The sequence below is a fragment of the Grampus griseus genome, assembly GCF_964374135.1.
Source record: "Grampus griseus genome assembly, chromosome: 5".
NCBI lineage: Eukaryota > Metazoa > Chordata > Mammalia > Artiodactyla > Delphinidae > Grampus > Grampus griseus.
Window position 1 is genome coordinate 48,729,002 of NC_138998.1, and position 17,000 is coordinate 48,746,001.

The 17,000-nt window shown below is 44.8% G+C and overlaps 1 protein-coding gene across 8 annotated transcripts in view; it reads right to left on the bottom strand.

Annotated features, from left to right (window-relative positions):
• The window catches only part of TNIK (TRAF2 and NCK interacting kinase), a 412,271-nt gene that overhangs the window by 92,666 nt on the left and 302,605 nt on the right, over nucleotides 1-17,000 (bottom strand). For all 8 annotated transcript variants that reach the window (XM_082655678.1, XM_082655677.1, XM_082655674.1 and 5 more), the window contains exons 10-12: nucleotides 10,824-10,999; nucleotides 6,468-6,534; nucleotides 2,964-3,168 (exon numbers count right to left, since the gene is read on the bottom strand). In XM_082655678.1, the coding sequence (XP_082511804.1) occupies nucleotides 2,964-3,168; nucleotides 6,468-6,534; nucleotides 10,824-10,999 (448 nt within the window). The remainder of the gene's footprint in view (nucleotides 1-2,963; nucleotides 3,169-6,467; nucleotides 6,535-10,823; nucleotides 11,000-17,000) is intronic.

Below are 17,000 nucleotides of genomic sequence, written 5' to 3' on the forward strand. Positions count from 1 at the left end.
TTTATCTTTAGACTGGGGGTTCTTGTGAGGATTAAATGAGACAATTCACATGAAGTACTGAACAGAGTACCTGTCTTATGGTTAAGTGCTTCCTAACTGTTAGAAATTGTTAGTCAAGCAACTTGATGAAAAAAAAACATATAATGTTTAAATAGATCAAACCAGGTACAAGAGGAAGAAAATCTAAAAAAAGAAAACCAAAACAATACAATGTATCCTCTGAAAAGACTGTACCAACTGAGGATCTAGGTTCAAAGGCCAAGAGTTCTTGTGTTAAAATTAAAAAAAAAAAAAAAAGAAAGAAAAAATAGAAGGAAATTCATATAAGAGTGTGCTTGTGTGTCTGTGTACACGTGTTTGCATTCTCTGGTATGTTAAACATTTTATGGGATGACAAGGGGATTTTCTAGGGTTACTCGGTAAATGCTTTTTTTTTTTTGTGGTACGCGGGTCTCTCACTGTTGTGGCCTCTCCCGTTGAGGAGCACAGGCTCCGGATGTGCAGGCTCAGCGGCCATGGCTCACGGGCCCAGCCGCTCTGCGGCATGTGGGATCTTCCCGGACCGGGGCACAAACCCGTGTCCCCTGCATCGGCAGGCGGACTCTCAACCACTGCGCCACCAGGGAAGCCCTCGGTAAATGCTTTTAGCCTGAAACTAAGTGTAGCAAATCACCAGGCAAGGAGCTCATTAGCCAGACAGGGGAAAGGCAAATGGTCCAGATTTCCAGGGCATGATGCTCCAGTGAGGCGAGGGCCTCGGGAAATGCTCTTGGAAGGAATAAACCACAAATCAGGAAAGCTGCAGGAAAGGCAGGGTTGGGGGGCAGAGCCTGTGAGGGTCCTGGCTGCGGAGAGAGGCTTGATCAGAAGTTAAAAGGAGTAAGCCTTGGATCCAGACAGCAGAGGCCATGGTCCTCAGGAGACCCGAGAGACTGAAGGAAATGGTGCAGCGCTGGGCTGGGGGTCCGGTCCAAGAGGCTGCAGCCGGCCTGGGTGGGCGGGAGGAAACGACACCGAGGCACAGCTGCAAGGACCTGTCTGAGAATCTCAATTCGTGCCCAGGAGAGTAACCGGAGGTGAGGCAGGCACCTCCACTCCTACACTTTGTACTTTACTTCTGAGAGCTGGCTAATTACCACCCACCTCCCTTCACCCTGCCTTTGCCTGAGCCTTTGAAGGCTTCTGCCCCCTCAGCACTACAATGCCTCCGTCTACTATAGTGTAATTCTGAGAATACAGGATGGTAGGTGACCTTCAAACCTTTTATGGGCTGAGCATTCGTCCCTCCGACAACATCCTAGACTGACTTACTTAGATTGGAAAGTCCTTCATTTGCCTACTGCTGTTTGCAGACGCTTATAAGGTTCAGTTCTGAGGATCACAGTTCACGGCTCTGATTACATATCTACCCTTAGTGCATCAGGGCCCACACGGCCCCTTGGGAGAAGGGAGACCTGGGTGTGAATACTGGCTTTGTACGTACTGGCTCTGTGACGTGGGACCAATTTCTTCCCCTCTCTGAACCTCAGTTTCCTCTTTGTTAAATGGAGATATGCACACTTTGCGCGAGAGATCATGGATATACACAACTCCACGATAGCGGTGACATCCTGGGTGTAAGCAAAGCACCTCACCCGGTATTTGGCACACAGAAGTCACTCAGGAATTGTAACTGCTGGGTATGACTGCTGCCGGTCTGCATACTAATACTCTAGGGACATAATGAGGTTGATGGGATTTATTGCAAACTGGAACGGAAGCCCTCACTGATCCAGGAAGGCTGGACCTGGATGTACGACTTAAAAAGCAAGCCGCTCCTGGAGTCTGCAATTCACCACCCTCTAACTGCAGTGGCCACCTGACAGAGCAAATGAATTGCTGTAAACCGTTAATGAGGGGCAAGATGGTGTTTGGGAGAACTGTAAAATTATTCCCCCATTACCATGCCGTTAGTGAAGCTTTCATCTGCCATCCAACTTCCCCAACAGCTATGGTCTCTCAGTTTCCTAATTGTCTAGAGGTTTTGATTTATCTGGCAGAGGAAGGAGGCCCTGGACCAAAGTTCTGGGAAAGAGGCTTTAATAAACGTCCGTAAGACCACACGGGTGAGAGCCTGGCCCAGGGTAAGCCATGCAGGAAAGTGTGGCTGGCACTATGGGTTCCCACACAGAGGACAGCACACCTATTGGTGAAGGCAAGTCTTGCCCACTAGCTACGGGACAGGCCCTGGGTACCAAGGCGTGTGTGGAAGGAGTCGGGAAATGCTTTCTTCAGTGTTCAGAGGAGTAACAAAGGAGGAGCAATAGGCAGGCCCTGCTTTTCCACATTTGACGTCTCGCTTCTCTGCCTACTCACTGTGGTCTAGTCAACACCTATACTTCACCTCTTGGTCACTGACTCATTCACTTGTATATTATTAGTTCATTCATTCCACAAATATTTAGGAGGTGCCTACTGTGTGATGGTCACTGTTTTAGACACTAATGTCTAGATACACGATGTAGAGATACATAGGGATAAAAGAATCTTCCATCCTCGGGGAGCTTACATTCTAGTGCGGAGAGACAGATATACGAAAGTACATGAAGTACACACGTGTGAAGGTGATAAGAGCTATATAAAAACAATTAAGCAGGGAAGAGCGACAGGACATGATGTAGAGAGGGGCTGTGATTTTAAGTGAGGGGGTCAAGGAAGCCTCACTAAGAAGGTGATACCTGAGCAAGACTTGAAGGGGCTGCAGCCTTCACCTGCTTTCCTGATGTGACCACGCCAAGGTCACACCACCCCCAGCAAGGGAAGTCCCCCGCCTGTAAGAGCGCCTGGCTGCAGCCTCCTTTGCAGTTCAGCTGTGTGCGCTCCAAGCAGGCTATGGCCTCGACCTCACGGGCCACGGCGGACACCCAGGAAGGGGACCGCAGCCACAAGGGGCGGGTCGCAGAGGCGGCCGAGCGGGTCCTCACCTCCTCCAGCCGCCGGCGCTGCTCTTTCTGCTCCTCGATGCGCTTCTGGCGCTCCGCCAGCAGCTGCCGCTTGTGCTCCTCGTTCTCCCGCTGCTGCTGCTCCAGCTGCTGCCGCCGCAGGGCCTCAGACCGCTCCTTGTTGGCCAGCTGGAGCCTCAGAAAGTCCCGCCGCAGCGTCGACTCGCCGGGCAGGTTCAGAATGGAGCTGCGCGGCAGGAGAGACAGATCAGGCTCCCGCTCAGGGCGGGGCCCTCGCTACCGGGGGTCCCGGCGGAGGCGAGCCAGGCGGGTACCTCACCCACCTGCGGGGAAAGAGGCCACATGCTCAAGCACGGGCTCTCAGACCCTCCGTTAATTCCACTGCTCACCCCGCAAAAGAAACAGAGTCCACGTAACAGACGCGCGTCCAGCCTCGCCTTCAGTGTGACTACTGCATGCCTATGCCGCTCGATCGCCGCAGAGATGTCACATGCCTGAAGCCATCACCTCTCTCCCGGACCGTCCACACCACTCCCTCGCCCTCTATTTCTAAAGGCTGTAGTGAGTACGCAAGCCCTGAGCCCCAGGCCAGCTTATTTTCACTTTTAAGAAAGGCAAGAGCTAAGCCAGCGAATAAAAATGAATAATCTGGAGCGGTGAGCGAGCTTGCTCTGTCTACTTGGATGGGTACATCGTCTTCACCCGCATCACCTCCTTGAACAGCACAAAGCTACAGACTCCTTGGTTCTGCAGCCCAGCAAGGAGGAGGGACATGGTTCCTACTTACTCATACAGACCTAGCCCTTTTAATCTTTCTGGCAGCTTCCCCTTGAAATAAATCCATTAAATAATTACTGAGTACCTACTATGCGGCAGGCACTATAATAGGCTCTAGTGGATACAGCAGTAGCTAAACAAGTTCTCCCTCTAGTTATTTTCTTGTGGGGAAGAGAGACAGGCAAATAATTAGACAGGCAGACAAAGTATTACAAATAACATAATTTCAGATATTAATAGGCTCTATAGAAGACAAAAAAGTGTAAGCGTTTAAAACGGACAGTGGAAAGGCACTGGGGCTAGGATGAGGGTTCTGCTTGAGATGGGGTGATCGGGGAAGACCTCTCCCAGAAGCTGATAGTGGAGATAGGCCCCAAATGATGCAGAGTCCGTCACACGAGGAGGTAGGGGAAGAACCTTTCAGGCAGAAGGAAAAGCAAGTTTAGAGGCTTGTCGTGGCAACAGGGGTGGCCTCTTTGAGGGTCTGAAGCCCAGGCAGTCTTCCCAGAGCAGAGCAAATGAGAGGGAGAGGGGTACAAGAGGAAGTCAGAGACAGAGCAGAGGGTAAAAGCATGAGGCTGGGGAAGCCACACGTGGAAAGCTTATTAACAGGAGAGTAACACGATCAGCTTTGTTTAGCAGCTGAATAAATGATGTTCTGCAGTGGGTACAAGGGCAAGCAGGGTCACCAGCTGGGCTGCTACTACAGTGGCTCTGGGATAGAGACTAACCAGGTCGGGGAGGTGGCGATGGAGGAGGCATCTGGGGAGAGAGTCAATGAAACCTGTTGATGGATCTAATGTGTGGAGTGAGGGATGACTTGCAGGTTTTTTCTTGGCGTCTGGGCTGTGGCGGTGACGCAAACCGGGAAGGGGAATGAAAGGGGAGGAGCAGGTTTGGTGGTTGACAAGGGGATCATTCTGTCTTGGAGAGTGGGTAGCGTGCTATGTGAGATACTGCCATAAAATGACATCAAAAGGCGTGGTTCATAGACAGTGCTTGGATTCTACTAATACGCCTCCTTTAAAACCAACAGCCTTTGTGTAGAACCTTAAACAACCCCCCAAAGGAGGGGCTTATCTACTCAGGCCACATGGTCTGTGCAAAGGTGGTGGGGCTTAGGGAACCCAGCTTCCCATGCACATGAGGACGATCCATTAATATTAACTGATGTTGAATCAATGTCAGGTGACCCGAGATGTATTACTGACTGAATCATTAACTCCGTGTGTGAGCCGATTGCTACTGTTGGGCTGCTACCTCATTTCTATAATGAGATAACCACTATCCCTTTCTATTTTACAGGATTTCATGAAAATTAATTAGATGTGTCCAGAAAACAGGACTTGGAACATAATCTTCTATGTGATATAAAGACATGTGACAATTATAGAAATGTGAAGAGATGGCTAGGTCATCCACTCAGTGACTCCAAACATGCGGTTTAGCAAGTGTTAGTTAAGGTGAGGTTCTCAGCTCCGTGGAGAGTGATCAGAAGGGCTGACATGTCTGTCTGGGTGAGCTTTGGAAAAATAGCGTACGACTCTGAAAACAAGGCATTTGGTCCTTTGCTTTACAAGAATGTTCATTTTCCACATCACTACTTGGCAGTCACCATATTTATGCAGCTAAATGAGGGGAAGAAAACATATTAAGTGTCCAGATAGAAGGAAAGACTTCTCTTTCAGTCTTTGACCTTGAAAATTCCCGTAACAGGTGAAGAGAGAAAAACTGATGGCCCTGTAACCTCAATCCCATCCTCTTCCAGTAGTTTTAGCAATAATCCAGCTTGGCAGGTCTGAAATAGCTCAGAAAAAGGAGTGCACTAGCTTGTTCTAGCAGCAGTGGCTGAACTGGCCCCTTCCCTGGTTCAGAAGCTCTGCCTCAGTCGTACAAGAACTGCTCCTTATTGAGTACTGGGTCCCTTCCTTGGATGGCTAGAGGATGGGGACCCATATACCCCAGTGATCCTTCTGCTTTGTGCATTTCCCCCAGCAATCTCACTTCACATGTACAGTGCATCCGCCCTGGTGTGCATGCCCACGCCCCTTGTTCACCAAACTGCCATGAGCTGAATTCTCTTACAAAAGAGAAATCCTGGCAGTGTGAGCACACTGGCATTAATTACTTATGAACACAGACTAGAAGAAAGTCAGAATCAAAGTCAAGTGAAATTCAACACATAGGGATGACGCTAGTAAAGCAGCACTTGATTCTGGGGGCCAACGTATGACAACAGGAATGGGAGTGGACGTTTCTATTTAGGGTTCACCTCTAGAGTGTAATCTGATTTCCTGGAAACTGTTTCCTCTTGGATTAGGCTGTGTTGAAAACACACGCCATGTGACGAGGACAGTGGCCACCTAAATGTCTCAAAGGTATGAAGTAATGGACTGGATAACTCAAGTCCAAAAATACCACTTTGGTCTCCAGAGAGTTGCAGTTTTAGGCACTTTTAGACCTGTATTACCCAGATAATTGCCTCCTACCCATTCTACATGTTACACAGGTGAGGAAACAAGGAAATAAATCTTGAAAGACAAGATAAAGAATATCCTGATTTCCATGTTCTTGTAAGAGTCTGCCTAGGGAAATTTTCCCAAATTAATGAGTACATTTGTGGGCAATAAATTAAATAAGACCACCCTGCTGGATTCTTAAAAATGAACCTATAAATCAAAAGGACGTGAATTTCACACAACCACAGTGCAAAATGTGAAACTGAGAAGATAGCTCTTGCTCGCCTACCTGGGCTCTCCTGAGTCATTCTCCTCCTCTTCTTCCTCACTCCCGCTGTACTCATACTCCGTCTCATCTAAAGAGAGACCCACAGAATATTAGTGTGCAAAAAGATGCTACAGCTCAGTAAAGCTCATGCCCTCATTTTATGTATAAGTAAACTGAGGCCCAAAGAGTTGTCCTTAATGCTGACCTGGGACAGGCTCCAGGCCTCCTGACTTGTGATCCAACAGTGCCCACCAGCTAGATTTAAGCACGTGGAATTAACATCCAAGACTGCCCCAGCCGACTCTAGATTCTCTCCCTAATGCCTGGCATTCACATAAAAGTGAAGACAAGGAGCTGAAACATAACTTTTCAGTTTGTGTTAACTCCCCTTATAGGACCACCTAACCCAATCTTTTATTGGGCCACTGTTAACTTACTGACAAGGAGTAATCATTTTTTACATAGGAATTTTATTATGACTTACATAGACTCACAAATTGCCTTTAGATATCTTAATACCAGACAGAAACTTTTGACAACGTGTGCTATTAAAAATATAGTTAAATGTGTTTTGATTGACCCACTGGGGACATTCATTTAATTCCCTAATATATTAAGCAAGTTAACATGCCATAACGAACAAGATCGAGTCTTTGCTTCGGAGGAGATTAGAATCTAATGGTCAAGATAGATAAGTAAATAATCAGAATCTCCATGATTATGAAGAAAGAGAACTAATTTTTATTGGGTATTGCCCATGCTGGTCACTATGCTAGATAATTATGTTCTCTCATGTACTTCTCATAACAATCCTTTAACATAATACCCGTTTTGCAAGCAAAGATTATAAGCAGTTTAGTAATATGACTAATAAATCTGAGATTTGGATTCAGAATTCAATCCAGAATTTTTCCAACTTTATAATTAGCATTCTTTCCAACACATTATATACTAAATAGAATTACATAAAAAAAGCAATGAGATATCAGACAAAAAAGCAGCTAAGTCCATGGGTCATAATGGGGGAAGGGAACAGTGAAGTCTTTGAGGAAGAAATGAGCTGGACCTTGGAAGATCAGTAGCCCTTTTTTAGGCAGATGGCAGCTGAAAGTGCTGGGAAAGGGGCATTCTAAGCAACATAACCACCTGAGTAAGGCTAACAGTATTATAGTGCATGAATGTTCAGGAAATACTGAGTTGTGAGTGGCTGGTGTGAGAAAGCAGATGGAGTGAGAAAGCCCAGCAGGTCTGATATAGCTTAATGATCTTTATATATACCATGCTGAGGACTTTTCCGTAGGCAATGGGGAGACTTTGGAGGAGCTTTTCATTTTAAGCAGGGAGGTTGTCACAGGGCTATCATCCCTTGATAGCTATGTGTTAGTAATTACAACTTTTAAGACATTTGTACACCCCCGAAAAGAAACTGAAATTGCAATTTGGTTATGTTACCACCAGGAGGCAGCAGTCACATGATGAGAACTATGAAATTTGATCATAAACACATTTTGCTTTCCATACTATTTAGCCATTAAAGGGATGATGAAAGGAAGCCATAGCACGATGACTTCAAGAGTATTTTTAAAAACCATGTAAAAATTAGCTTCACATGTTTAGATAAGTATGAAGTTTTCAGGCTACTTTTTAAAAAGTATTATTTTATGAAAATGTAAAGAACCTTCATAAAGTGTTTCAGTATTCCACATTGCAAGTTTAACATTCCAAACTTTCCTTAAATGAATCAACAGAGTTCAAAGTAAAATGCAGAAATTTTATCTAGTAAAGTAAATTATAGCAAGGAAAAGAAGCACACAATTAATCTAATTATTTCTCCTCTCTAGGGTAAAAATTTCATTTGTCAATCTCCTCAACTATAACACTTCACCAGGATCCAGCGTGATTGCTTTTATATTAGTGGCTTAAATTAGCAATGTATCAACATATCTGAAGGAAAAAATAATATCAGGTTAAAAAAATCACAAAGCAATGCACATTAAAAATTTTTGATTCTACCAGAAGCTGGTCTTAGAGCTACTAAGAGAATGAAAAAATATTAGAAGGAGCAAGTTAAGTCATTTAATCAAACCGAGCAACTGGAATGAAGTCTCATTTTGAGCAACACTCCTTCTTGGGGAGCAGACAAAAAAGAAGGTTGCTGGTGGCTCGAAGCCTAAACAGAATGAGGTTCCTTAAATCATCATGCAACTGTCGAGTAAGCCTACTCCCAAGGATCTTACTCTTTACCCTGCAGAGAGGGAACACATTAAAAATAGTCTGTTTTCATGGGGTGGTGAGTTCTAAGTCACATTCTAGAGTTTGTGCCCCCCAAATGTGAAAACAATCCAAGGCACAAGCTTTACCCACTCTTACTCACAGGTCAGAGGCAGAGGTCACATGATCTCAGAAAGTAACCCTGAACGGTACTGAAAAACTGTAGGTCAATAAGAATTGTCTAAATAAGGATAGCTTACATTTATTCAGTACATCTATGTGCCAGGCAGTTTACATGTATCATCTCATTTAATCTTTGTAAAAATGCCAGACAATACTAATTATTATTATACCCCCATTCCTATTTTAAAGATGAGAAAACTGGGGTGAAGTTCACATAACCATTAAGGGGTAGAAGTAGAATTTGAACTCAGAATTTGAGTCTGAAAAGAAGAGTCCGAGTACTTAACCTATTCTATACACCTACAGGAAAATAAATTTTCTTTTTAGAAAAGTTGGCCTTTAATGGGCTGCATGTCTGACACACTGCCCTAAACTATTCCCTTTATCTTTATTTTTTAAATTTTTTATTTTTTAAACTTTTTATTTCATATTGGAGTATAGTGGATTAACACTACACTCTTCCCTTTAAAAGTCTGACTTCATGGAGGGGCCCAAGACCACTATTAATAAGTAGCAGTTGAAAAATCAGTTCTGGCACTTTTTGACCAGACTCATCTATTTCTCTCCAGCTTAGTTCCTCCAGCTTGGGCTGCCCTCCCAACTCCTTGGGCCCTGATTGATACGTCATCCGTCTCCAGCCGCTAACGACTGAAGATGAGCCTCCTTTTTGGATTAGCTTCATAACCTCCCGTTCCTGAGTCTAACCTGATCACACATTTTCCTGCGTCCCTGAGGCCGGCTGCAAAGAAGGAACTCTTCCCTTGAAGCTTCACCGAGGATTTCTCCTCCCTTAGCTTCTGCTGAGCTTACCTCTGCCCAGTCCTGACCCCTACAGGGCTCACCACCCCACCCCTAGGACCCTGCTCATACCTTGCCACCTGAAGATATTAACTGCAGAGGCAAAGAAGAGGCGAAGTTCAAATAAAAGGAGTGCACCCTCTCTTCTGTGCTGCCCACCACCCTCCCCGTTCCGTCTGGATCGTGAAGAAAAGAGGAGAAAGATGGAGAGTACAGAAGTGGAGCCAAGCACATCACCATGTACCTCCCACCCTCGGTCCCTGGCCTCCCCCTCTGCTCTCTACCTGCCCGGCCCCCGCATGCTCAGTGCTCACCTGGCCAGCCCTCTATCGCCCCCTCACTGTCAGCCTGGCCAGCTGCCCCCTCCTCCTCCCACCAGGGAGCTCTCACCTTGTCTGTTCTCTGCATCCCCCCCTTTCCTTCCCATCCTCAACCTCCCCTACCTTCCTACCCAGCTAAGTCATAAAACCTGCCCCAGACCACATGAGTTTTCACCTTGGTCAGGATGCTAGTTAAGGAATTTTGCGTCTCTATTCAAACAACTTTGGCACAGTCCCAGGGCCCCAAGTTTTGACTCATGTCTTTTCCAGTGATGCAGTGAAAAGGTAGTAGAGTCTAACAGCTAGAGTCATAAGAGAAAAGAGTTTTTGAATCTATAAAGAAGAAAATGTGACGTTCCATATAGCAGCTTGGCAACTTCTTTTATATCGCTTTGACTGTAATAAAAGTCATTCTGACTTCCAAATAACTAAATTAGAAATGAGTCTCAGAGCACGAAAACTTAAATGGTGAAGAGTGCCAGTACCGAAAAATGTCAACTAGATGGGTTTATTTTTTTAAGGTTGCTTGTCTTCTGTAGATGTTGAGTCTTCGAAACATGAATATTCATTTGAATTAAGAAAATCACTTGTCGTATTAAACCACTTCATAGTATCACTCAACATGACTTTTTGTTCAGTGCCTGGAAAAGGTAATATTTCCCGAGGTTCTATTCTTTCACGAAAGATTCCATTTCAGCAGCCTCCCCCCTAGTGTTGCCCGCAGGCTGTGATCTCAGAGGCAGCCCTTCACACTAAAGAACAATGCAGGCCTATTTGAAATCCCCACCGACCTTCCAATACCTCAAGAGCCCATGACTCACTCGGTCTTTTGTTTCCCTCGCTGAAATACAAACGTGTGTCTCACCTTTCTCTCCTCGCTTCTTCTTTGTTCTGTCAATATGGTCCTTGAGCTGAATGCGGACCTGTCTTTCGTTAGGTTGGTCTCGTATAAATGGATGCTTCATCAGTTGTTCTGTTGCTGGTCGCTGGCTGTGATTCTTTACCAAACAGCTCTCAATAAAGGACTGGAATTTTTTTGACCTGCCGAACAGAAGAGATGAACCCATAGATTAAAAGATAATCCAAAGAAAAGCAAACTTTAGGGATCAACCAATCACAAAGTCGGTCTAGCTATTTATTAGGCACAAAGGGGTTCAAAGGCATCACTGCCATCAACACACAACTCAGGCAGTGTATGGTAGTCATAGCACGAAAGCATTTTTGCACAGTTTGTACATACAGAAGACCACAGGCACCAGAGAAGAGAAAGACCCCGATAAGAATCACACCTGGAAGGTCTATTGGAATGAGGGAACCAGAGCTGGGCCTTAAAGAATTAGGAGAAAAATCACTCTTGGGAAAGGATAGTTCAGGGAAGTAGAAAATCAGAGAAAAACTAAGGCTGGGATTGAGCATACTATATGTCAGGGGACACTGAGGTGAGTTCTCTAAATGTGGCAGAAAACGCAAGCTGGGAAAAGTAAAACCAGGGTTGGACAGGTAAGGGGGAGTACATTATGTAGGAATGAGCAGGATTCTTATATGGTAAAATGAACATTAGGCAAATTTTTTAACTGGCAGTTTTGAATCACTTTTGAACTTTGTTTTCCAATGAATAAGAACAGGATGTATGTGTATGTTTGCTATCAATCCACAGACTTGGAAACTTAACTTATAGGGATTAAGTTCATACCCAGAAGCAAATTTATCTCTTTCTAGAAAGGCACCATTTCCTCAGAGATAAACCCTGTTCCAGAGACGCACAGGGGCAGGGGAAAGCTGTGAGAGATACCCGCGAATAGGGCACAAGTCCATAGCGTGGTAGATACTAATGATGACTTGAGCTATGATTCATGAGTTGGGCATGCATGTTCTGTCTGAAAGTTCCAAGAAATTGTCCAGCATCATAAATAATTAAGCTCATGACTCTACAGCATGCCTTTCCGAGGTGCCCCACTGTCAGCAGGGCACATCACCCTTGGAGACCTTGGAGGAACCCTGCTCACCCTCCTCGTGGCCCAACCCTGCTCAGGAATGAATCCATTTTGCGCACTCTGTTGCCCTCCTGTGGAGCACTGGGGAGTTACAGGAGCAGATCCCCGAAGCAAGCTTCCGCAAGCTTCCCCAAACTTCCCAGTGGGCTCTGTATATATATATCCTTCAGGCCTGAAAGGTGTCCTCACCACACAGAACACAATGGTGAGCGTGTTCTTCAAGATTCAAATGGGAGAGGGCACTGCTATACGTACCACTCTCCATTTCTGCCCCGGTCAAAGCAGTTTTTCACCTTACTCCATGTTTTTAAAGTAGTACTGAACTACTGGTATTTTTTCCTCCTTAAATTTCCAGGCTATGTTCAAGCTTTTAAATTATTTTACATAGAAGTAAAGGTCACCTGAAGGTCAGCTCAGGATGAATCAGGATTGGAAACACTGAGGACTAGACATAGGAACAGTAGGATGGACATTCTAAGCATCTCCCTCTAAGTCCTTCAGCTTGTAGCCCTGCCTCCCTGACACTGGAATTCTCCCCAGAGTTGGGAGCTGCCTGAGTCACCTTCCTATCACGAGCACACTACGTGTTTGACAAACAGATGAATGCGTGGATGGTTATCGGGTGAGAATTCTGGACGAGAGCTGTAACGTGGCTTCAAATGTGTGCTTCTGAGGGACAGAGATGAAGGCTTAGAGAGAAGATATCACTTCATACACTTTCTTTCTATCCATTGGATTAATCTGTGGAAGCACTAATGTGATATCATCTAAGGAGGGACTTTGCAAAAAAAAATAAACAAAAAAACACAAAAAACCATAATGAAATAATGGACTGTCCTAAGGAATAAAATGAAAAGAATAAGGTTAACCTGCATAAAGAAATAGACAAACTCCACACAGTACTCTTCTAGGTAGAAAATCAGCATTAAAAAGGTGAAAACAAAAACAAATGAAGACAGAAAGCTATTAAATATTCACGAGGAATGCAAATGGAAGTTCTTTTTTTCTGCTTGCAACTTGGAAGAAAAAGTTTGTTCTTTATAGAGGGCAACTATTCATTAGGGGATGATAAATAAAAGAAATCATAACCAATTTAAAAAGAGATCCAGACTTAATAGACTGTACATTCCCTTCCCCGATACTGACACCTCACAAAAGGCAGAGACATCTCCGGGATGAGAGAGTGTTCAGGGAGTTTAATGGGAACAGCTATAGCAGAGGTTTTCTTTGTTTTGTTTTGTTTTTTTGCAGTACTTGGGCCTCTCCCTGTTGTGGCCTCTCCCGTTGCGGAGCACAGGCTCCGGACGCGCAGGCTCAGCGGCCATGGCTCACGGGCCCAGCCGCTCCGCGGCATGTGGGATCCTCCCGGACCGGGGCACGAACCCGTGTCCCTGCATCGGCAGGCAGACTCTCAACCACTGCGCCACTAGGAAGCCCTATAGCAGAGTCTTTTTTCCATTATCTCTCCTGGTGAGAAGGAACCTCAAGAAATATTCAAGAGAATATTTTGGGGCCCAAAGGATGGGCCAAGACGTGTACAACTACAAAGCTGGCAGTCCATCCCATGTCATCTGCAAATGGTTCTCAGTGAAGAGGAAATAATGCTACTTAAAACAAATCTTCAAAGAAAGATTCATTGTCTCCATTTAAGTTAGTGTGACCAAAGAATCAATATGCTTAATTGCATGCTTAATTAAAAGTAAAAATACTTCACCTACATTAAGCATCACCTGACTCTTTGCCGAGAGGCCTAACGAGTTTAAAGTACATTTCTATAACTTTATTGTTTCAGTCTTGGCGGCTGGTAATTTAGTTCTGTCACTTTAAGAAAAAAAGCTCAAGATCAGTAATACTAATTTCCCAAGGGTTGGCACCGAGAGATAAATGTTAGGGACTGGTACTTACAGTCTGAGATACTAGTTCTTCTAATACCAGTGTCACTGAACACTTTATCTTCCCAGATTTTTCCTGTTTATGTATTAAACTGTGTTAGAGGAATTAAAAATGCCTGAACGATGATGACATTAATCACTATAATGTTTTAGTGAGCTGGGCTCAAAGTTTTTGGTAATCTCCAGGCTCCCTACGTGCAATTTGATCTTTAAAATTTGCACTTGCCTGGAACTACTCTCTTTCTCTCTTTCAGTTTCCATCATTTACTAACTGTGCGATTTTAGGCAGATCCCTTAACTTTTCTGTGCCTCAGTTTCCCTGGCTGCAAATGGGGATACTGTTAGTACTTATCTCAAAAGACTGTCGTGATGATTAAATGAGTTAGAACCGGGCCTGTTACATCATAAATGCTGTATGTGTGTTTGCTATGATTGTTATTATTATTACTATTACTATGATGACAATGTCCCAGCATCTCTGACCACTACCAGGCTTAAAGAACAGGAGGATCTGCCTTGAGGGCTACGAGCAGAAATTTGAAGGTGATTTTCCCCACTTGGGTTGAACCAAATAGTATAGAGTTCTTTAAGGGAATTATTTTACATACACTAGGATTAGACGCGTTAGCCCACCAGGATCATTATTATCTCTAAGGAGACTGCCAAAAAAGGTTAATTTAAAAAAAGTTTGTGTAATAACTTTTGTTTTGATTTCAATAAAGTCCAAAGTCACACTGCTAGTAGTAAATTCAGTCTATATGAAGTATTTTCTGATATTTCCTTTCTATTATCATGATTTTATTTACAGTCCCCTCCCCACCTAAGACCACTGTCATTTCGAAAACAAAAGTGCTTGATAACGCAGCAAGAATCAGAACTGGTGTTTCATAAAATAACAGAAATGGTTGTAAGCTCTGGAGTAAAAGCAGAAGGCTGGGGTTCCAGGCTGCCATGAACCGGGGACTCAGGATAAGCCAGTTAACCACACCAGGCCTCCAGTCTCCATCTGGAGCACGAGTGGCTCGGACCGGGAATCTTATACCTCTTTCCAGTGATAAGCAGTTAGGACTTTTCTGATGAGTTCAGTGGAGTGCTGCCTGTGTGGAACCTTCACATTTAAAGGGCATGTGAAAAGGACAAGACTGACCATCTTTCACAGGAACAGAGTCATTTCCATCCTTCTCCAGAGACCCCTGGAGGGAAGCTACGGCATGGAGTATATGTGTGAGGGCAGGGGAGCCGGGGTGAGCACGGTGGGAAGAGAAGGGAGAGGAAATCTTTTGAAGGGGATGGTTACCTATGTGGGTTGAATCCAACCACACACAGAGCAGGAGTAGAGACAGGAGGGGAACATGGGAATCCCACCGCACTGTGTCATTTGTTGACGTGGAGACAGATGGTGAGAGCATCCTTCTTCTCCTCTGATTCAACTCAGGTTGTAACCCTCCTGGAGGCCTAATCAAAGGTCTGAGCCACGTGAACACTGACTGGAGCCCTGACCACAGGACTTCCTTAGCCCGAGGCCTCTTCTCACTACGCTGATGGGGAAGGAAGGGCCCGGCTCTTGCTGCAGGGATGCTCTCCTTTCCTCCCATAACAAAAGGGGAACACAGTGTGACTGCCTTTGTTTCCCTAATGTTAAGGCTCAAGGAACAAGTGCTCACACTTAGGGACGAGTACAGCTCCTTCTCTACCACTTTAACCTTGAACTTTAAGAGGTCAAATGGTACAGTAGAAAGAATACGGGTTACAAACTTGGCAAACGGAGACTGTACAGCCTAGTGCAAGGAGGATAACCTACCCAAGCCTCAGACTCTCACCCATAAAATGAGGACTCAGAGCATCTGTCTGGCAGGGCTGTGGTTAAGAAAAAAAAGGGTTATTATGGGACTATACAAAATCATGTGTGTGAAACTTTTGAAAATCGTAAAGCACTACAGAATTTAAAGTCTCCTTCATTCAATAAAAAATATATAAAAAAGATTAAATATATACTTTACATATATAGTTTAAATTTTTATATATATCTTAAATACACATACATACATATAAGTTGCTGAGTCTACAACATACATATGCCTTGTATGTTGTAGACTCAGTCAAGTTCCTTGGAAATGACCCTCAGCTGAATGAATGCTTATAATGAAGAGTTCACTGCCGTCTCTGCCACAATGGCGTCCCCTTTGGTCATATGCTGGAATATACACTAGGAACAGTATACTTCATCCGATAACTCATTTAAGTAGAGAAGAGCTGGATATAAAAGAACATTTCAGAGTTTGGTTTCTTTTGATGGGGGAGGAGGGAAAGAAGGAAAAGGAAAACAGACAGAAATATTTCACTTCCTCTCAAACCCGATTCTATTTTAAATCACTTTGGACCTGGTCGTTCAAGACAAGTACTCTGAGGTGCCTAAGTATTTTCACTTAAACACTGGAATTCTATTGCAGAGAAATTCGAGCCACACCAAGTGTCCTGTGGCCCGAGGCTGCACAGCTATCTTTATAAAGGCTGGGTTCTGAGAGGAAAAGGGTATTTTCCCAGGGCTTTTGTTTTTCCCACTTGCTCTCCAACAGTCAAGTCATTCTCCCATCCCCTGCCTAGCAGTGTGGGGCTCCTGCTTGTAACTGGCTTAGGCTGGCGAGATGAAGGTGGCCCGGTCTCCTTCCTTCCTGGTCTCACTGTCCCTGGACGGATCCAGCTCCCTACAGCATTATCACAATTAGCTCTCATTGCCAAAGGTTTACAGCAGAGAAGTTAGCCTGTATTTCTCCCCAGGTCTGTATTTCTCAGACAAGGTCAGTGCAGGGTTTGCCCTTTTTGGAGCAAGGTCAATGAATGCAGAAACTGTAGTGCCGGGGCCAGTCACTCACTCTTCTGGGGGCCAGACGGGTCACACAAAGGACGGTGCAGACCAGGGGTAAGAAGGAAACAGGACAAGTGGGGTGACCAACAGGTACCAGCTTCTGGGTTGGGAGAGGCAGTGACTGGGGCAGAAGCACAAGCTCTCCCCTTAAAAGGGAGCAGGAACCATTGGGCAGGACAGTGTTGCTGCACCTTTGTCAAAAAAGGTCAGAAATCTCCATGGACTGCTCCACCATCAGATTTTTTAAAGTTGGCAATCAACACAAATACTTCTGGAATGAGGTGTGTGGC